Source organism: Vitis vinifera, chromosome 16, assembly GCF_030704535.1.
Source record: "Vitis vinifera cultivar Pinot Noir 40024 chromosome 16, ASM3070453v1".
Taxonomy (NCBI): domain Eukaryota; kingdom Viridiplantae; phylum Streptophyta; class Magnoliopsida; order Vitales; family Vitaceae; genus Vitis; species Vitis vinifera.
Window position 1 is genome coordinate 3665507 of NC_081820.1, and position 20373 is coordinate 3685879.

A 20373-nucleotide genomic window follows, 5' to 3' on the forward strand; every position below is an offset into this window, starting at 1 on the left:
TTAATAAATCAAATTGTTTAGTTTGTTTCAATAAAAATGTTCTTATTAGAAAAATGATTCATTTATTTTCTCAAGTATATTGGTTGACAATCTTTTTCATATTACTCCTATATCATTGTATCTACTATTGAAAATAATCAAGCCTCATTTAAGAGGAAAGTACCTTGCAATAATTAGACTTATCTATGGCATCTATGCCTAGGTTATATTAATTTAAATAGGATCCAAAGACTGGTCAAGTCTAGAGCATTGCACTCACTAGTTCCACAAGGCCAACTTGTGAATCTTATATAGAAGGTAAAATAACTAAGAGGCCCTTTACTTCTAAAGTAGTTAGAGCCAACGAATATCTAACGTTAGTGCGTATTGATGTGTGTGGACCTTTTAATGTCTAAGCACGTGGGGAGTATTTGTATTTTATCACCTTCATTGATTATTACTCAAGGTATGATTATGTTTACCTTATGCAAAGGAAATCCAATGCCTTGGATAAATTCAAGGAATTTAAGGCGGAACAAAGAACTAGTTAGGTAAATACCTCAAGGCACTTCGATTTGATCGAGGTGGAGAGTATATGTCCAATGAATTTGATTCAAGAGACTTTTGTTCTACAAAACATCAGAGAATTTTTTTTTTTTTTAATGTTTTCAAAAATAGTTTTCAAATAAAGCCTTATGCCTTGTTTGGTAATTATTTTCGAAAATAGTTTTGAAAAGTAGTTTTTAAAATTGTTCTTTGATATTTCGTTAAACAAACGTCTCTTTGATAAATTGAAATGTTTTTAGTTTATTTTATATGTTTTTAAATATGTTTCAAAAATAACTTTTATATGTAGTGTTTTTTTACTCAAGAACAAAAAACCATTTTTAAAAACAATTACCAATAGCGCTTAAATCTTGGTTTTTTCCCATGAAGTCCAAGTGTAGTGTAGTACAATGGAAGAATTAGCTCACACTCCATTTCGTTACGAAGAAGTTATCTTGTTTGAATTGGAATTGTCTCTGGCTAGTGCATTGGTTTACATATACGAAAAAGTGTGGACAGCCTGATAAATCAAGAGAAATTTCAATTCAATCAATGAATTAAGAGATGTCATCTCTTGGAATATGATGACCTCAGGTTGTGGAATTCATGGAGATGAAAAATCTGCAATAGAAATTCCCCAACACAGAGCAATCAAGTCATCCAAAAAGCGACCAAGTTACATTTTTATCAGTTGAAGCTCATTGTGATCACTGAACTGCTGAATGACGACATTTCCTCCGTTCAATCAAGTGGAAATCAACCAAGAAACAAGTTCATCAGGACTAAGTTTTTGCCATATAGGGTAAAACTACAGTGCAATGTTTAAAGTACAACCAGTACATCTTACTGTTTGTCTACCCAATATGGATTGAATGCCCAAGATTTTTTTATTGCTTTCAGGTTAATTTTCTTGTACAAAGTACTCAATACACATAATGGAAAAATAACCGAAACATAAGCACCAAAGTTAACTGGCTTGGGTCTCGTAGAGACTTTTTGAGGCAGAGTCAACTATTATGACGTAACGCATAGGGAAAAATTCCCCACAAAGGATGCCCTTATGATGTTCTTCAAATTAATCATTGATCAAGAAAATGACATCCTCTACCATGTTGATGGCCTCCAACCAATCTAAAACTCAAAAGATAATACACATATTGTGTCCTCAGCTTAATCCCAATAACCTATGTGAATGGTCATAGACTTTGTGCTCATAGTAATGGACACGGCCACTTGGGTACCCAACTCAGTTCTATATATTTCAGATGCTCCTCAGCAATGTTTGTGCGTGTGTGGCAAAAAAAAAAAGAGAAGCATGAGGGCAGTTCTAATGCTGGTGGTTGCAGCCTTAGTATGCATCTGGGGGAATATTCACATAGCAAGCGCAGACATGAGCCCCACCGAGTGCAAAGTGGAGACGAAACTTGCTGGTAATGCGTGCCTGGCAGTGCTCTACGGGAAAAGCCCATCTGCAGACTGCTGCCAGCGTGTTCGAGTCACCCATGTTGAGTGTGTATGCCCCTATGTCTCTCCCAAGGTCGCTTCCATCATTCGAGCCTATGGTCTTAACAAGCTCATTAAGAAAATTGAAGGGTGTGGAAGGGCAGTTCCTCACAATCTCAAGTGTGGGAGTAAGTTCTCTATGGCTTTTTTCATATTTTGAAGGCCATTGATGATTGATCATGATGGCTAATGTAATTGTTTTTGGTTAACTTGATTGTTGGCTTCTGCAGGTATCACTATTCCATGAGGAAGAGACACCCTGCCTGCTTTAATATGAATATAGTTTGAGTTACCATGTTGAAGTACTGAGTGTCAGTGCTACCCTTGGCATGTTTGTGAGTTGAATATCTCCTTGTGCACCTGTTGTGCTAAGGTGACTTTACTATGAATAAGACAAGAGTATATCATATTTTATGAGAAAGGAATGGTATATATGGTTCTTGTATTTTCTTGGTGCATATATTGTTAGTCTACTACCAAATAAGTTGACTTTTTAAATCAAATTGATATAAAAACAATTCTCCAAATAACTGTAATATCTATTCGGAAAAGGGTGTTGTTTAAATGGATTTAATCCATTGCAAATGTCTACCAATATACATGATCACAAAAATAATTATTTTTAAAAAATATAATTATTTGTAAAAGAATAAGGGACTTTTTGTGATTAATATAAATTATTCATCAATAAAAGTATATTCTTACAATGGATATTAATTATTATAAGTACCAACACACATAAATATATTGTTTCAAAATTTCTAATTTGATGGTTTATTTAATAGTCTAAATTATAAAATATCAATAACATGTATTTAAAGTATCTTCAGAATTTTCATAATTTCTTTTAAATCTTTTACCATATGACAATATATAATATGAACACCATAATTTTCTCATATGATACCTATGAACATAATTTATATTTAAATATATTTTATTAATAGTAATATATTTAAGATTCTCGTACTTTGTTTTTCTAATACTTCCATTTAGAGAGAAAATCATGAAAGATCATTATTATATTATGAAAATAGTTATTTTCTAATAGTTATTTTTTTGAGGGAAAATCACAAAATATCATTAATATATTATTGAAATATTTTAAACATGATTATTTAATCTTTTTCTTAATTTTTAATCACATTATAGAAATAAATATTAATTCAATTTATATTTTCACTTCTTTGTATGTATATTTTAGAAAATTACTGCTTTTTTTATTATTTTTAAAATTTCATAGTATGTTGAGAAATCATGTTAATCATATGATAGTAGAGAGAAAGTCGAGAAATATTATTAATTAATAGATTCTTGAATGAAATAGTTTCAAAAAATTCCATAATTTCCTCTTAATGCTTTATAATACAAGGATTAATTTAATTTATTTTTTTATATTTAAAAACCACTCTAATCTACATTAAGTAATTATTGGAAATTTCAAAAATAAATCTATAATAACAATTTTATAAAATAAAACATTAAAGTTGTTGAAACTAAAAGAAAAAACATTTCTAACATTTTTTTTACAAAAAAATTAATATAAAAAGAATAATATATATATATATATATATATATATATATATATATATATATATATTCTAGGTTTTCTGCTCATCATGGAATTAAGTGTTCAAAACAATTTAAAGGTCTCTAGAAGAGCAAATCATGAAACATTTATTAAATAATTCTTGAAATATATTAAAAAAAATAAAATTATAGCTACTTTCAAATATGTTATTTACGTATTTGTATCATGTGATACTAGTAAATATGAATTTAATTTATATTTCTCTTATTTTATTTTATAATATCTTCAAAAATAAATATCATATAATTTTTATTTTTGAAGTTTTTGTAATTTCTTAATAAGATAAACTTATGAGAGATTATTTCTAAATTATACATTATCTGTTAGAGTTTGATGACCCGAATTCTTTTTTATTAAATCTAAAAAGCTTATGATGTGACATATATGATGAAATTATAGTGGGTCGATGGATCTTATATATATATATATATATATATATATATATATATATATATATATATATATATGATGTATAGTTTTATAGTTATTCACAACTCTTCCCTCTTATACCAATCTTTTCATATAGTGGATTTCTTTCTTCTCTACCCGTGGTTTTTTTCATCTAGGGTTTTTCACATCAATTTGTGTGTTCTTATTTTGTTTATTTATTTATTTATTTATTTTATTGATTATTCCCATTATTGTGTACGTAACATTATATTTTAATAGTTTTCTTAAAGAAAAAGTCATAAAATATTGAAATAATTTCAAATTTTTCCATGACTTAAGTCTCCCTTTTTTGTTTTGTTTTTTCACATGCAACCTTGTATCGCACAAACACTATCAAATGCCAAATCTGAGACCTCTTCAACCCTAATAACTTAACCTTATGATTAATATAATTCAGGTAAGATAAATAGCTAATCCAACAGTAGGAGGAACATCATCATCCATTCACCTCATGCCCATACCGTTATTTTCTCTATTCCAAAAATAAAAAATAAAAAATAAAAATAAAAATTGTTGTGTGATTATTACTCAAGGGCTTGTTTGGGATATTTTTTTACTTCTACTCTCAGCAATAGACCATTGTGGGATTGAATTTTGTGCTTGGAAATGTATTTTAAGGAGTAACATTTGAGGACAGTTCTTCCAAATGCTATTAAATTTGTACTTGATCTTTGAATATATTTTTTTTTTGTAGTGTTTAAGAAGTTTTCCCTCAAATATGTCTCATTTTGGTGGCTTTTTATTATTATTATTTATTTTATTTTGTGGATAGAAATTGATAAGTCAAATTAACAAATTTTAAACAATAATAGTGGGATCATAAAAGTTTTAGCAGAACCAATATTTTTATGACTTTCATATTAAACTTTTTTTCTTAAGTGATAAGTTTTTTTTAAATATTATTAAAAAAAAATCATAAATTTTTATTAAATGTAAAAGAGAAAGAAAGATAGGTCTTTTGACTTCTTAAAAGTAATTCAAACACATTATTAGTGTTGAATGATTTGCTAGCAATTCTATCATACTATACTTTGAAACCAACATGGGTAAATTAATTGAAATTCTAGCAAATCTTTTATTTTAGTAACTAGATATAATTGAGTTTTCTATAATTAATCAAAATAATTACGAATACGTTCATAATTTTAAATCACTATTATTAAGTCAAGTCAGATGATGGTTGAAAATATACACTTGGATAACTATCTTTTTTTTTTTTTTTCTCTCTTTCACACATTATAGTGGCACACATTCATAAGTCTTTTCTACACCTTTAGCAAATAAAGATACACTTCCTTTTTCCCTTTTCCTTTTCTATTTTTTTAGGTCAAGTCAACAAAAAAAAAAAAAAGACTAACAAACATAGACTTAGAATATTACCCTTTTCCCTTTCACATATGATAATGGGTTTTGGTTTTTTTTTTTTTTTTTTTTAATTATTATTATTTTTATTTTTTTAATTGCATTTCATCTTCAATTTGCAATATGTTGTCAAATCCCATGAACAAAATTTTTGATAAAATTTTTTTGTCAAACAATTACTTATTAGATAATTTTTGATAATGTTGGATCAATTTATTAAAATTTAATTGTATCCATTTTTATATATATACTTTAGTGAAAGAAAGCTGAATTTTTTTTAGAAGTCCAATGGGTTTTTTGGTATAATAAAGTTAACATACAATTATTCTCTATATCATATGATGTTTGAGAATTAGTCTCAATAGTTAAAATTTGAATTATAATTGATTTTCAAGTAAAATGGGGATCACATTTTTGGTGGATTTTTTTTAAAAAAAAATCACCTATATAACATTGATAAAAGTATTAAAAATCATAATATACATGCAACCCCTGCATTTAAGTGGTAAAAAATAATTAAAAATTTTAAATATTTATCTTCATTTAACCACTATTTATCACCATGGACCTTTATTTTTTACATGCACCCCCATTTGATGGCAAGACCCTTTTTTATTTGAAAATATGGTTTCTATTATTTAGAAAAAAAATAATAGTTGTTTTGAAGTTGTCACTTATTTTATTTTAATTTTTAAAGGGAGATAAATATAAGAAATTTAAAACCCTAATTAAACTCCAATAAAAAAATAAGGCAATGTTTGTGGACCAAGAACAAATACAAAAGTTAGGTTATTTATTAGGAATGTTTGAAATATAGTAAAAGAAGAAGATTGAGAAAATTAACATACAATTTTTATTGATGATCGATGAATATTTATATACAAATAATGTTTGAGGGAATAAACCTTCACTAATTAATATTAAAGGAACAAATCTATCTTTTGCTCTAATTTGAGGGAATAAACCTCGATTGACTAAAATTAAAGGAACGTTTGTATAATCAAGATCTAATTAAATGATAATATTTCAAATTTTATAAATAATCTATTTATAGGACAAAATTCAAATTTCTTTGATGTCAATTTTATATAGTTCAATTTATAAAGTAAAATTCTAATTTAGAGCCTAATGTTATACAATTTAATTTTAAAAATAAAATTTTAATTTTAATAACATGAATTTACAAAAGATCAATCGCAAAATGAAATTTAAGTTTAGTTACAAAACTTTGCAAATTTGATTGGAGAAATAAATTTCCAATTTTATTAATATTGTATAAAGAATAGTGGACACAAATAAATAAATAAAATTTCAATTTAACTTACACATTTTAAAAAAATTAATGGATTAAATAATTTAAAGATTTTATAAAAATTACTTTACAAAAAATTAATTAAAATTTCTAATATGATTCATACAACCTTACAAAATTAATCGATAAAACAATTTTTCATTTTATATTAAAATTACTATAAAAAAAAATTGAAATGATTTAATTCAAACAATATTAAAAAAATAATTAGTAAAATAATTTTTCTAATTTTATTAACATGAATAAAAATTTTTGACTCAATTTAGACAACCTTGCAAAATTAATTGATAAAATAAATTTTTAAACGTTATTAACATTACTATATAAAAAATATATGAACTAAATTCTGATTTAATACATAATCTTTCAAAATTAACTTTTAAAAAAATGGATTTGAAATAAAAGATTAAATATATAAAATTTCAAAAATCCGATTTAAATTAAATAACCTTATAAAATTACTAAAAACTTAATTTAATTTGCACGGTCTTACAAAATTACTTTATAAAATAATTTTTTGATTAATATAGAAATTAATAAAATAAATAAATAAAAATTAGTTTATATAATATTTTGAATTTTTCTATTTGATTATTATTTTTTTTTAAAAAGTAATAAATAAAAAATTATTACTCTATATTTTAAATTTTCTAAAAGTAATTTTGAAAAATATGAGATAAATTTATATATATTTTTTAGAATTTTTTATTTTAATAAGTATTAAAATGAGGAAATTTTTATTTATTTAAAAAAAAAATAATTAACACTTTCCTGATTAAATCAACAATAATAAGACCAGTTTAACCCTATCGCAATGAATGGAATTGGATGTACCTTGTGGGCATAGTAAATAAGATAAGGTTTGAAAAATGTTGAAACGGCGTCGTTCAATTCAATATTTTACTGCGTGGTTCTCATGATGTTTCTCCGAAGACTAAAACGCATCGTTTCAACTCCGCTGTCCTAGAGTTAGAGAGCCAATGACAATTGCCAATTTGGAGAAGCGATTGGGCAGTGGTGTGAAGAGAGCGGCCAAAACATGGTTCAGTCCTCACATGGCTGCGGCTTCTCGCGCTGTTTCCGAGCGTATTCCGCTGGTGGATCTCGTCCTCGAAGTCAGGGATGCTAGGGTTTGCTTTTCCTGCACTTTCTTCTCATTTATTCATATGTAAAAGAGCACGCCGAGTGTTTGATAAAATGCCTCAATGATTCTGTTTGAATGTTTGTTGTGAAAATTTTAAATGTTCTGTAATTGGGGTTTTGGCTTTTGTAACGGACGCCTCTAGTGTAAGTACTCAGTTTGATGGTACTAGGAAAATGCTTCTCATACCTCCACTTTGACCATCTGCAGATGTTGCATAAAGTGATGGGGGGTAGAAAGGGATTAATTTTCTAACCTGGTTTATCATTTCTTCTCTCACCTCCAAAAGAGGGTGATTGAGAGTGGAAGAACTGAGAAAAGATTAAAATCAATATAAATATTTCTTTTTTATTCCAATCACCACTTGCCTATTAGCATGATTGTAAGGTAGATGGGATGGAAAGAGCAGCAACAAATGAGGTGGGAAGAGTAGCATCTTCAATACCGATTACCTTTACTCTTTAGAAAGAGTTAAAAATGGTGGTGGATGTGGTGGTATGAGAAGCAAGGAAGAGACTTCCATCTCAAAACGAAAAAAAAAGAAAAAAGAAAAAGAGTAAAAGAAAACTCAACAGTAAGGGAATAAGAACCCAAAAGGAGAACAACATCAATGCACACTATTTCTCTGAACAAATAGCTTGGTCCTTTCTTTTGGAGGTTGGCATTGGAAAGTCTGATCTAGTGCCTCAGTTTTTTGTGGAGGCTTCTAACCAAAGATATTTCTAAAGTACCGGTTTTTCTTTTTGGGGTGACGTGGCTGGTGAAAGGAGGATATCATTAGTATAATTCTGGATAATTTTTCATAAGGGTAGCATATCTTTGCTACATTTAAAATTTGTACACCAAATAAAAAAGAAAAAAAAAAAAGCTTGTTTCAATCCAAGTTCATAAGGGGCAGTTGTAAACTCAATTTTAAGAAAGAGAATGTGAATCTCTGGGGGGGGGGGGGGTGTGCATATGCAACTCCCATTGATTTTTTTCTTGTAAAATTTCAATTATTGGATCTAATTTCTTGCTTTTTTCTTTGCTGATAATTGTATTTACCAAGGGCTTGTATTAGCTATAGCTCAAAAGAGAAACATGTTTAAATAAGAACCATAAATTTGGTTCTAAAGTGAGCTCAAGAGAGATTTCTATTAATAGCCTTTTCTAGGGTGAAATTAGGATATTGGCATGACTTTATTTATCTCTCACTACATTTCTTAGCCATTCTCTTAGTTTTATGTTATTGACAATAGCTTGGTTTTCCAACCTTTAGATTCCATTGTCCTCAGAGTATGATCAGTTGAGGAACTTCCCATCTTCCTCCAAGCGCATTATAGTCTTGAACAAGATGGACCTTGCAAATCGCTTAGAAATAAAGGTGGCTATTTTTTTATCCATTCTGTTTTGTTTTTATTTTTTTGTCCATTCTGTTTTATTTTTAATTATATATATATATATATTTATTTATTTTTCCTAGAAAGGATTATTACTAAGGTTGAGTATATTGAAGATAGTGATTCTCTTATGCATTGCGTATGAAATTCCTTGATTGAAAAATTGGTGAATCAATAGATTTGTTTTTTAATTTTTTTTCTTTTGGTAGGTGATAAATTCAATACTGAATGACAAACAATATGAATTGTTGTGTAAGTTTAAGAAAATGATTTTATAGTGCAAGAGATATTTTCAGCTATATATTTATTGTCGACAACAAAATTTTGGCCGTTAGGTTTTGGTTCATATCAGGCTTATGTTGGCATGAAGTTCTGTTAAGTTGATTGAAATTGATAAAGGATTTGTGTTCTTATGCTATAATTTGTATTGCCGATATACCCTACCTACAATTCCGTATGTCTCATTCATAATGTTTTTTTTCCTTCCAAAGAGACTCTGATTTTTCATTTCAGCAACAGTATTCCATAATAACTGGGCAATTGTGACTTTGAAATTTCAATGATATAACTTTCAAATTTTGTGCCCAAATAACTAATAAATTAAAATCTCATGATGTAAAATTATATAATTTCTGAATTTCCATGATAAGAACATAACCCTTTCAATTAATCCTTTCTAATTAGCCTTGTTTCTTCTTTTTCTTCTCTTTCCATTTCTCTTCATGCTTAAAGGCTAAAAATTTTGTTCACTCGCCTCCTTGGTAATTTAAGCCCATCCAATGAATATTTTGACAAGTGCTCAAACTTCTGCTGAAAAAGCAATGTGCTATTGTATCACTTATTTGAAGCTTAGTTTGATGCCACACAAGGTGGGTACGTTTATTTGAGAATGAGGAAATATTTTCTCCTGGAATAATTTTATGTATTTTAGAATATTGACAGAGATTAAACTTGATTGTGATTTATATATCATTTTATGTTTTCTTTATGTACTTTTGTTATATTTCATTTCACTGTAGGAGTGGATGAGATATTTTGAGCAACAAAACTGCATTTCTTTTGGGGTCAATTCCCATAATAAGGACAACATCAAGGAGGTAACTTTAGTAATCCTTACACTAATCATTAAGGGCCGTTTGAATCATTTCATGGTGTTTTACAGACTGTTGTTTGAGTCGATTTTGCTGAGTACAAAATGAGTCTATTTCATTGGATGTATATTATCAGCTTCTCAATTATATGTAGTCATATTGTTCTGATTTTTCAATAGTAGTCTTTGGTAAGGATAGCTTGTGTTTGTTTGCTCGTGCAATGATCCTTTTTCAGGTATAAATTTAAAATGTTTATCAATAATTTATATATATGCAAGGAAGTAAAACCCATTCTTCTCTGATGGATTCTCATGATATCAACTGTCTTTTTGTTTGTTAAATTTAATATCATTTAATAATAACAATTCATATTTTACAGTGCCTGAAGTTTCTACAAGCTCAAGTCAAAGGGGTAAAGAAGATTGATCACTCTAGTTATACTGCAACAATAATGCTTGTTGGGATTCCTAATGTTGGTAAATCAGCCCTGGCCAACTCTTTGCATCAGATTGGGCGGATTAGTGCTGCAGGTAATACAACCTTCTTTAGTTGTCTTAGCTGCAGGAATATTTTCTTTTCCTTCTTCTTTCTTTATATTTTATTTTCTGAAATTCAAGGCATTTAATCATCGAAGATTATTATCTTCATGTTTTTTAACCTTTTGTTGGATTCTTACTTTATGGCTATTTATTGACTTTAAGAAAAGGGAAAATTGAAGCATGCAACTGTGAGTCCAATTCCAGGGGAGACAAGAGATATCAGTAGCTTGAAGGTGTGCAGTACAGAATTAGTTATGAAAGCTTCAGCAAGTTTCTTTTCTTCCCCCTATTTGTTTTTCTGTTTATGTTCGTCATCTTATGGAAGAAATTGATTTTCATTTTCAGATTGGTAGCCACCCTAATGTTTATGTCTTGGACACCCCTGGTATTTTACCCCCTGACATTCTTGATGTTGTGGTGTGCTCCAAACTGGCTTTAACAGGTATGACACTGGTGTTATATGTCTAATGTTTTGGCCTGCAGCTTGTACAATTTAGTGAACCAAAGTTAGTCAGGCAAGCGATCTGAGTGAGTTATCCATACTGTGTTATATCTGCAATGGATTAGATGATTATTTCCAGAATTGTCAACTATCTTAGCTGGCTTCCTTTTTCAACTGCAGGAGCTATTAAAGACTGTTTAGTTGGGGAAAAAGAACTTGCTCAATATTTTCTTTCTATCCTCAACCGGAGTGATGAATACAAGAAATGGGAAAAGTTGTCCGCTGAAGAGAATGAGATATCAACTATAGACCAAAGAGTAGGCTGTTTGGGTAGCTCTGAGTTAGATTCAAGACAAAAAAGGCAATATCCTACTGATCATACGCAGGTATGTGAATTTAAGTTGCCAAATAAATCAACAATATTATATGCGCAAAGTTATTAAGCTAGAGTTTCAAGGACCTTTTGTTATTATATTTGTGTTCATAACAATGAAATGGTTCTTTGGTAAGAAGATGTTTGATGAAATATTGTCTTTGAACTGAAGTAATTGTAAATTTTACATGTGCTTGTATCTGCAAACTAGACCTCATATGATGAAACAAATTCCATCCAGTTGCTTTTGAAAAGAATGAATAATCTTCCTTTACATTGAACTAAGCTCAATCTTGCCTCTAGAATTGAGTTTTTGGTTGCAGGAACCTCTTGTCATTAGATGACACTCCCGGCCCACTCTGAAGCCGCATCTTGTAGTTTCTACTAGGGGGGCAAAATGTGCTTCTCCTACCGTGAAAGACCCGGAGGTCCCTAACAAGTAGAACCTCACAGATTGCCTTAAATTAATTCCAGCCTCATTGGAAACTCAAATTATTCCATGTAAATATTGACTGTTTAATGAGAACATTACGGAGAACCTTGTAAAAACTTTAAAGTACTCCCACACATCTACAATCAAAAGCTTGGACTTCATGCGTCTTAGGTTGTGGTCTTGTGTCTTCACCTTGTCTTTCAATTTGCTTATCAATGTTTGATGCTTTGGCTTCTTTAAGATGATAAAATCACTTATGAGTAACCCAAGCTTGAGCTTTCATAAATAGGTTGTTTATTTACAGTACTTGCCCTAGCAACATGATCAGTAATTGTGCTGTATTCTTTATTGATCAAAAAGTTGTCATATCCTACAGCCTTTTTCATAATCTCGTCCATCAGAAGTCAGGACATAGTACGTCAAACAAGTGAAAAAAAATAATACACAATTTGCTGAGCTCCTGGTCTTTAAAAACTAAAAGGAAATTCTTCATTTTTCTGACTAACATCTTCAGCTCCCTGTCACTTGTCACCATCCTATGTAATTTAACCGACATCTTGGCTAAAAGGACATCATGGTGTATTATGCTTGCTAATGAAACAGATGCACAATGAGTACCAACCGGTTTGATAATAGTTCTGATTCTTTCCTTTTCTCTTCTTCATCTGTAAATGATATCATTGTTATTCAAACAGGATTTTGTGGTGCGTGAAGTCCGCCGTGTTCTCTTCGAGACAATTTCATCTTTTCCCGGTAGTCTGGAAAAAGAAAAGGATTTGTCAAGGCTTATAGAAACCCAATTCACAGCCCTGCGGGAAGCTTTTAGGGTGGCTTCTGAATCAGGTGAGGATGTTGAGAATAAAGTTGCTGCTAAGTTACTTAATCTGTATAGGACTGGGAGGCTTGGTCATTATACTTTAGACTCGGTTCCAAGGAATATTCAATGACTTGTTGGCATGAAAATGTTACATTTTTATTTATTTTATGTTGAATATTTTAATCATTAATATTATTAATAAAGAATAAAAAATTACCTATTAAAAAATAAGGGCCATTGGGATGAGTACTATAGATTTTTCATATCACCTCTCAAACTGCTTGAGGTGGGATATGATATTCTTTACTATGGACAAGTAGTTGGAAATTCCTTCGTCTCGGGCTTCATAGAGCTTCTAATGAGCACTCAAAGGTGATACCAACTTTGGCTCCTAACTTTGTTTTATGAGAGAAGTTGTCAAATGTTTAAATTTATTATTAGGCATCAATTCTTCCATGAGGGAGGTTTGTATTTGATTTTAATTTTTCATAATGTGGATAAGGATAAGCTTAATCTTATTGCCTTATTTTGGAATTCGGAGCCAAAACTAAGAGGGATATTTTCAATATACCCATTGCAACCTTTCTTAATTTTGAAATTATCAACTATCTCACCCTGAAGAGGTAGGTTTAATTTAAAAGAACGTACGAGTTGAAATCGGGTTTGTGAAGTGTGGGTTCTATCTTTTCACTTTGTAGTTAGAAATATTTACGTAAATCTAAAATCAGAACCGTGGAATTTTAAAAAATTAGTATTAATTGTTATATTTTAATGGTAAGGATTGAGCTTCAAACACATTATAGTTTTGAGGGAAAGAAATGGTCAAGATTGAGCTCCACTGCATCATAGAAGAAGGGATGGCGTGGCTCTATAAATTGCACTACTATCTCCTTATTAATTCAAACACAAAGATTAATTGCACCATCTCCTCTCTCAACTCCCCAACCTCATTCCATACATACTCCAGTCAAGAATGGCTACAACCATGACTTCCATTGCTTTCTTCCTCCTCCTCCTCCTCCTCTCATTGTCGGCTGTACTTGCCGACAATGATAATGCACAAATCCCTAGCGATAAAAGTCAACTAGCTCCATGGTTCAGAAATAGCATCCAGAAGTACAAGCTCCGGAGGACGACGCTGGATCCAGCCCTAGTGGAGGCGGAGGACAGCGTAAAAATCATCAAGGTGAGTAAAAGCGGTGGAGGAAACTTCAATACGGTGATGGCGGCAGTCAATAGTGTTCCAGCTGGTAATACTCGGCGCGTGATTATATGGATTGGAGGCGGAGAATATGAAGAGAAAATCAAGATCGATAGGGATAAGCCCTTTATAACATTCTACGGATCACCGGAGGACATGCCAAAGCTGTCATTTGATGGGACGGCAGCCGAGTTCGGGACAGTGGACAGCGCGACGCTCATAGTGGAGTCGGATTACTTCATGGCGGTGAACATAATTGTCATTGTGAGTGAAGAAATTAGATGTTACGATGGCAATGACACATTTTTTTTTATAAAATTCTTAGCCAAAAATGTGAAGTTGTTGGTGTTATAATTAATTAATTTCAGAACTCGTCCCCAAGGCCGGACGGGAAAAGGAAGGGAGCCCAGGCGGTGGCACTGAGGGTGTCAGGCGATAAGGCCGCGTTTTATAACTGCAGGCTGATCGGTTTTCAGGACACCCTATGTGATGATAGGGGCAGGCATTTTTTCCATGGATGCTACGTTGAAGGCACTGTGGACTACATATTTGGAAGTGGAAAGTCTCTGTATTTGGTAAGTTTTGGACACTGCAGACACAGTCAATATAATTTCACCACAAGTATGTATGGGGTGCTAACTGTTGGTGAAAACGTTGTTTTGGTGCAGAGCACTGAGCTACATACCAAGGGAGACGGCGGGTTTTCAGTGATCACAGCGCAGGCAAGGAACCTTGAATCGGAGGACAATGGATACTCATTCGTCCACTGCACCTTGTCAGGTACTGGCGGCAACACTTTCTTAGGGCGGGCATGGATGAGTAGACCGAAGGTGGTGTTTTCATACACCTTCATGAGCCCTGTTGTCAGTCCTTTAGGGTGGTCCAATAACATCCACCCTGAACGGGAATCGTAAGTTCTCCTTCTCTTTCTTTATTGTTTTCTTTAACAGACATGTTGTAACATGATGAAAGAGAGATGAAACCCCTTGTCCTACAGGGAAGAAATTCCAATGCTTGGTAATATGTGTTCATAAGAGATGTGAGATTCATTTGTTTTATTAGATAGATAACGCTCCAGTTTTCATGTCCTATTGAGTTGTTATGCATGGCTTTACAGATTGGTTTTCTATGGAGAATACAAGTGTATGGGACCAGGGGCAGACACATCTAAACGATCCAAATTCACCAAGGAACTAGACGATGATGGAGCCACACCCTTCATCACCCTCAACTACATTGATGCTTCAACATGGTTGCTGCCTCCCCCAGGTCTTGCACTCCGTTGAAAGACATGAACAAAGATACACATTTGGTATGTAACCTGCAATGAATGATGATGGCCACGTTCTGCTTTCATTCCCTTGACTTAGGGTGGTCGGAATAGTAATTGAAATGGGGGAATCATAATGCATGTATACAAATAATTCTAATTCTATGCCTATTAAATGAATTGTTCAATTAAATGAATTGTTCATTATTTTTAAAAACTTCTTTTCTTCATGAATGTGAGATATATACAAGGTTTGAAATATCCGTAAACACGGATATATCTGTACTTAAGATTTTACGGATATTTGGATATTTTGACCAAAATATCAAAAATTCATGAAAATACTTAAAAACTTAAAAAAAATAATAAAATAAAGAAGAATACACGTATTAAAGTTATTTTGTAAGTGTAATTGAAAAATATGATTAAACATAATATTTATTAGATTTTTATATATAAAAAAAAAGGTTAAATTCCTTTAATATATTTATATTCATTTATTTTAAAATTTTAAAAATATTTTTATTAAACCATGTTTTATTACATTTTAAATAAAAATTTAAATTGATTTATATAACATATTTTATTTGAGATTTAATTTCTAAAATTTTATTACAAATCTTGTGGTGACAACTATTTCTATTAACATTAATTTATTTAAATAATTAAAATTATTAATAATTTATCTTATCAAATTAATTTTAATTTATAAAATATTATAACTTCATTAATTTCTTTATATGGTAGCAATTTTTGAGTAAAATTATATTTTTAAGAGGAAAAATGGGATTTGATTTACTAATATGAAAATATATGGAAAAAATAATCCCAAATTTTTAAATTAGTATTATCTTCATCTATTTAAAAAACAATTGAAATATCTGGACTTTTTAATGAGTCATCCAATTATTCCCAAAAATGCCCTTTTACTTATCATTTCATTCAAATCAATTGACAACTAGACTCCTCTAAATAAATGTTTTCTTCCTTTTTCATATATTATTATTATATTATCAAACAAATCTTATTTAATCATAATTACCAATTTAAAAAGTAGTAAGGTTGTTTGTTAAATACTAAATAATAAATTTAATAATATATAATTATTTTAATTATGATTAATTTATTTAATATAAAATATTTATTTATTTATTTTTATACTATATATCAAAGTACAACCAAATTGTAAAACATTTTATATCTTAAAAACTCTTACAACAAATTTTATTCTCTTTTATATTAAACAATTATTAATATTGTATAATAAATATAAATTTATTATTAGTTTATTTATTATCAAGAATATGAATTTATTTTTAACTTATTAATAGTATAATAAACTTTGTTTTCTTTTTTTGAAATTCTTATTTTATAATGTTTCTAGAGAAAAAAAATTCTCAAATAATAAAATAATAATAAAATGTACGTCTAAAAGGAAGAGAAATATCTACGTGAAGGAGTTTAGTAGTCAATTGATTTGATTTGGATGACAGGATAAGTAAAGAGACATTTTTGAGAATAATTGAATGACTCATTAAAAAAGTGTATTTCAAATTATTTTTAAATAGATGAAGATAATACTAACTTAAAAAATTTAAGATTATTTTTTCCATATATTGTCATATTGGTGAATCAAATTCTAGTTTTCCCTATTTTTAATATTTAAAAAAACATTTAAAATTAAACAAAATTAAAAGGATCAATATAAAAAAAATTAAGAGTGAAGTGATAATAATTTTTAAAAAATAGAATTAATGAGATAAATATGAAAATTAGTTAAAAATAAAAAGATAATATAAAATAAAATGATAAATTAAAAAAAAAAACTTCTGCCGAAAAAATTGGCAAATTTTTGAAAAAAATATCTAAGATTACGTTTACACATCAAATCTTGATGTTGCCTTTGCAAACGCCAGAAACTTCTTTAGTAGATTGTTATGTAATTCACCCATTACTTGCTAACCATTCACATATCTTTTTAAATAACAATTTTATCAAACTCTCGATTCATTAGAACAACTTAAAAATATATTGGAAATGGATCGTACACTTACCACTTTTACTACATCTTTTCCAGCTATCAAACTTTAATGACAAATGGTGATTACTTACAATAAAAAGCAGTTGGTATGAGAAGAAATATAGACGAAATATATCTCAATCCTAAGAAAATAAAGCAATGGTCTAAGATCTTTTATCTCAAAGCACTTGTGTAGATGCCATTGATGTCTCTATTCCATCTATATTATTTCTCATAACCACCATATCATGCATGTAGAGAAGCAACAACAAAATTCTTTGATTAGAGCATTGAACGTAGAAAACTGAAGCATAAGGGCTTTGCATAAAAAAAAGAAAAAGAAAAAGAAAAAGAAAAAAAAGAATCATAGAAGCATGTGATGCCTTCTTAAGGACATATTGAGCATGATACAATCTGCAACTTGATTTTCGTGATCTGAACATAGTCTAGATAGATGTTGCATATAGACTTCTTCTTTATGGTCACTATTTAAAAAGACATTTTTGACATTTATTTGAGATAGTTGCCACCTTCTTATGAAGCCATAATAATAAGCAATGAATAGATGTCATTTTAGAATCTGGAGCAAAGATTTCATCATAATCCATTCCATATTCATATATAAATCCCTTTTCCACTGACTGGGCCTTCTACAAATGGTCCCATTTGATCAATTTTTTTTTACTATGTACACCCATTTACAACCAACTACAGATTTTCTAGGAGGTAACATGACAACACATCATGTACAAGTCTTATTCAAGGCCTCTATTTCTTCATCCATTGCCTTTTGCCATATTTAGAAGGTTCTTTGTGGTAAGAGGGAATTGAAGACAATGGATGGTGATTAATTCCTACATTTGGTTCATTGAATAGGTCAAGAAAAGTGAATGACTTAGGAGACAAATTATTGGAATCACAAAATTGATGTAAAGAGGCATATTTTCCTATCATGAGGCATAGCAAGAGCATCTAAATCTTTTGGAGGTTAGATCATAACACTTTGTCCTATACCTTAGTCCAAGAAAACACAGACTGCAAATCTCTTTGAGAGTTTATCACTCTTAACTTTAGGAAGAAGAAGTAAAAAAACTAAAAAACATGGAGTTTGGAGTAATTGGGTGAATGAAATTGTCCCATTGATAGCAGATTCTTCTTTAAGCTCTTCACAAATCATACCTTTAGAATAGCGTGAATCATACTATCTTCCATCCTTACTTTGATGGAGCTAATGCAACAATCTCTAAGGCAAGATCATTGCTCTTGTACATTGATCCTCTTGAGATAGGTTCATATTGGTGAAATCATTCTCTATGGGAATTCATGTATCATGTTGTTATTGAGTCAACCGACAAAACTTTAGTAAATCTTTTTTTGCCTTCCACAATGGTTGTTGCCTTGTTATACAAGATTTCACTTTCATCCAAAGTACATGTTACACAACTTTGTGTATTTCAATGACATAGATCATTTCCCTTTCATGTTTTTCTCTACCCCTCCTTTGTAGTGCCAATACTCTTTTTTCACATGCCCTAGTTTTTCATAGTGATAACATTTAACTTTCTTCTTACCTTGTAACTTTGACCTATTTTAGTTGTAACTCCTACTAGTTCGAGCCATGTTCTCTTGATCTCTCTAAAAATAATTAGAGTCTTGATTTGTTGAGAAGATGATATTTTGTCTTTCTTGTTTTAAGCTTACTTTCTTCCTCAAGTGCAACAAACTCAACATCATTAAAGACTAACATTGTCTTCAAAGCACCATTGGGCACATTTATGATGAGATGATCATATGAATTAGGTTGACTTTGGAGTAGAAGTTCAGTAGTTCCTTCTTTTCTATGTTATGCTCCATAGCTTATAGTTGAGAGAATAAAGTCTTCAGGGTGTTGATGTGTTCAGTCATCGAAATAGATTCAAACATATGAAGAGTGTAGGGTTTTCTTTTCAAGAAGATATTTTTGTGAAGTGACTTGGCTTCATATAATTTTGTTAAAGTATTCCAAGTTTCTTTCATCATTTTGAGATGTTTGACAGTATATTATATGCTATTGCTAAATGCAAGGTTGAAATGACATCTCCATCCATTCGCTCTTACCTTTTGCCTTCAACATTTTCCAGTCTTTCTTCAATTGTTTCTAGGTAATTTTCTTTCCTTAAGATAACTTTCATTTTCATTTTCCACAACCTAAAATTGCTCCCATTGAACTTTTCTATTTCAAATTTCATTGCCATTTGTTTCACTTTTATACTAAATAGTAACCTAAAATAGTAGTAACTGTCTATGTATTAATACATTAAGAAAGTCCCTAGGAAAGTGGAGGGGTCACAATAGTCCCACTTAAAACCCCTTTCCTTTGGCTCTTATCACCCTTTTGATAGAACTTTCCTATACATGTGTTAATTACACAAGTAACCAATTACTATCTTAACCTTGGGTTAGATACTGCTTTTATAAAATGATTCTTGCAACAATATTTTGAGAATAGAACAATAAAAGGAAATGGAACAATGAACAAAGTAATAAATAAAACAATAGGCAAAAGTACTTACGTGGTAAAACCCTTCTAATTATGATGGAAACTTGCATGGGGAAAGATAAAAAAAACTATTCATCATGAAGATAAAATTACAACCTCCCTCTAAATTGGGAGTGGAGAATATAAAGCTTACAAAGGGATGAAAGCTTTGCGATGAATAGTGTAGGAAGTGGAGGCCTCCTTTTATAACATAAGGAAACTTCCCCCCTTTATCTCCTAACCAATATGCTTTAATGCTTGACATCTCCTTCATTGGTTTGAGAGAAGTCAATTCTTGGACAACTCAAATTTTATTGGGATTAACCTCAATACCCCATTTGGTTACACTACAAGGAAAAAGGTATATGGTGACATTTATAACAAGTCGCTATAAACATAGGGTGTC

The 20373-nt window shown here is 30.2% G+C and overlaps 3 protein-coding genes across 4 annotated transcripts; all 3 read left to right on the forward strand.

Moving 5' to 3' along the window:
- Positions 1-1840: 1840 nt before the first annotated feature.
- Positions 1841-2275, forward strand: LOC104882056 (uncharacterized). Its single transcript, XM_010663981.3, has 2 exons — positions 1841-2156; positions 2259-2275. The coding sequence occupies exons 1-2, from the start codon at positions 1841-1843 to the stop codon at positions 2273-2275; spliced, it is 333 nt and encodes a 110-aa protein (XP_010662283.1).
- Positions 2276-7637: 5362 nt separating this feature from the next.
- LOC100244185 (DAR GTPase 2, mitochondrial) lies at positions 7638-13186 on the forward strand. Of its 2 annotated transcripts, XM_002277149.4 has the most exons (8): positions 7648-7873; positions 9143-9247; positions 10283-10360; positions 10734-10884; positions 11056-11126; positions 11239-11335; positions 11516-11721; positions 12837-13186. In XM_002277149.4, the coding sequence occupies exons 1-8, from the start codon at positions 7724-7726 to the stop codon at positions 13086-13088; spliced, it is 1110 nt and encodes a 369-aa protein (XP_002277185.1). In that variant the 5' UTR covers positions 7648-7723; the 3' UTR covers positions 13089-13186. The 2 variants fall into 2 exon arrangements, with proteins under 2 accessions (XP_010662217.1, XP_002277185.1); XM_010663915.3 differs by lacking the exon at positions 10283-10360 and having other exon boundaries at positions 7638-7873.
- An 87-nt stretch (positions 13187-13273) lies between these two features.
- LOC100266527 (putative pectinesterase 63) lies at positions 13274-15636 on the forward strand. The gene is made up of 4 exons (XM_002277166.4): positions 13274-14423; positions 14528-14734; positions 14828-15069; positions 15277-15636. Exons 1-4 carry the CDS (start codon positions 13932-13934, stop codon positions 15443-15445), a joined length of 1110 nt encoding a protein of 369 aa, XP_002277202.1. The 5' UTR covers positions 13274-13931; the 3' UTR covers positions 15446-15636.
- Positions 15637-20373: the final 4737 nt, after the last annotated feature.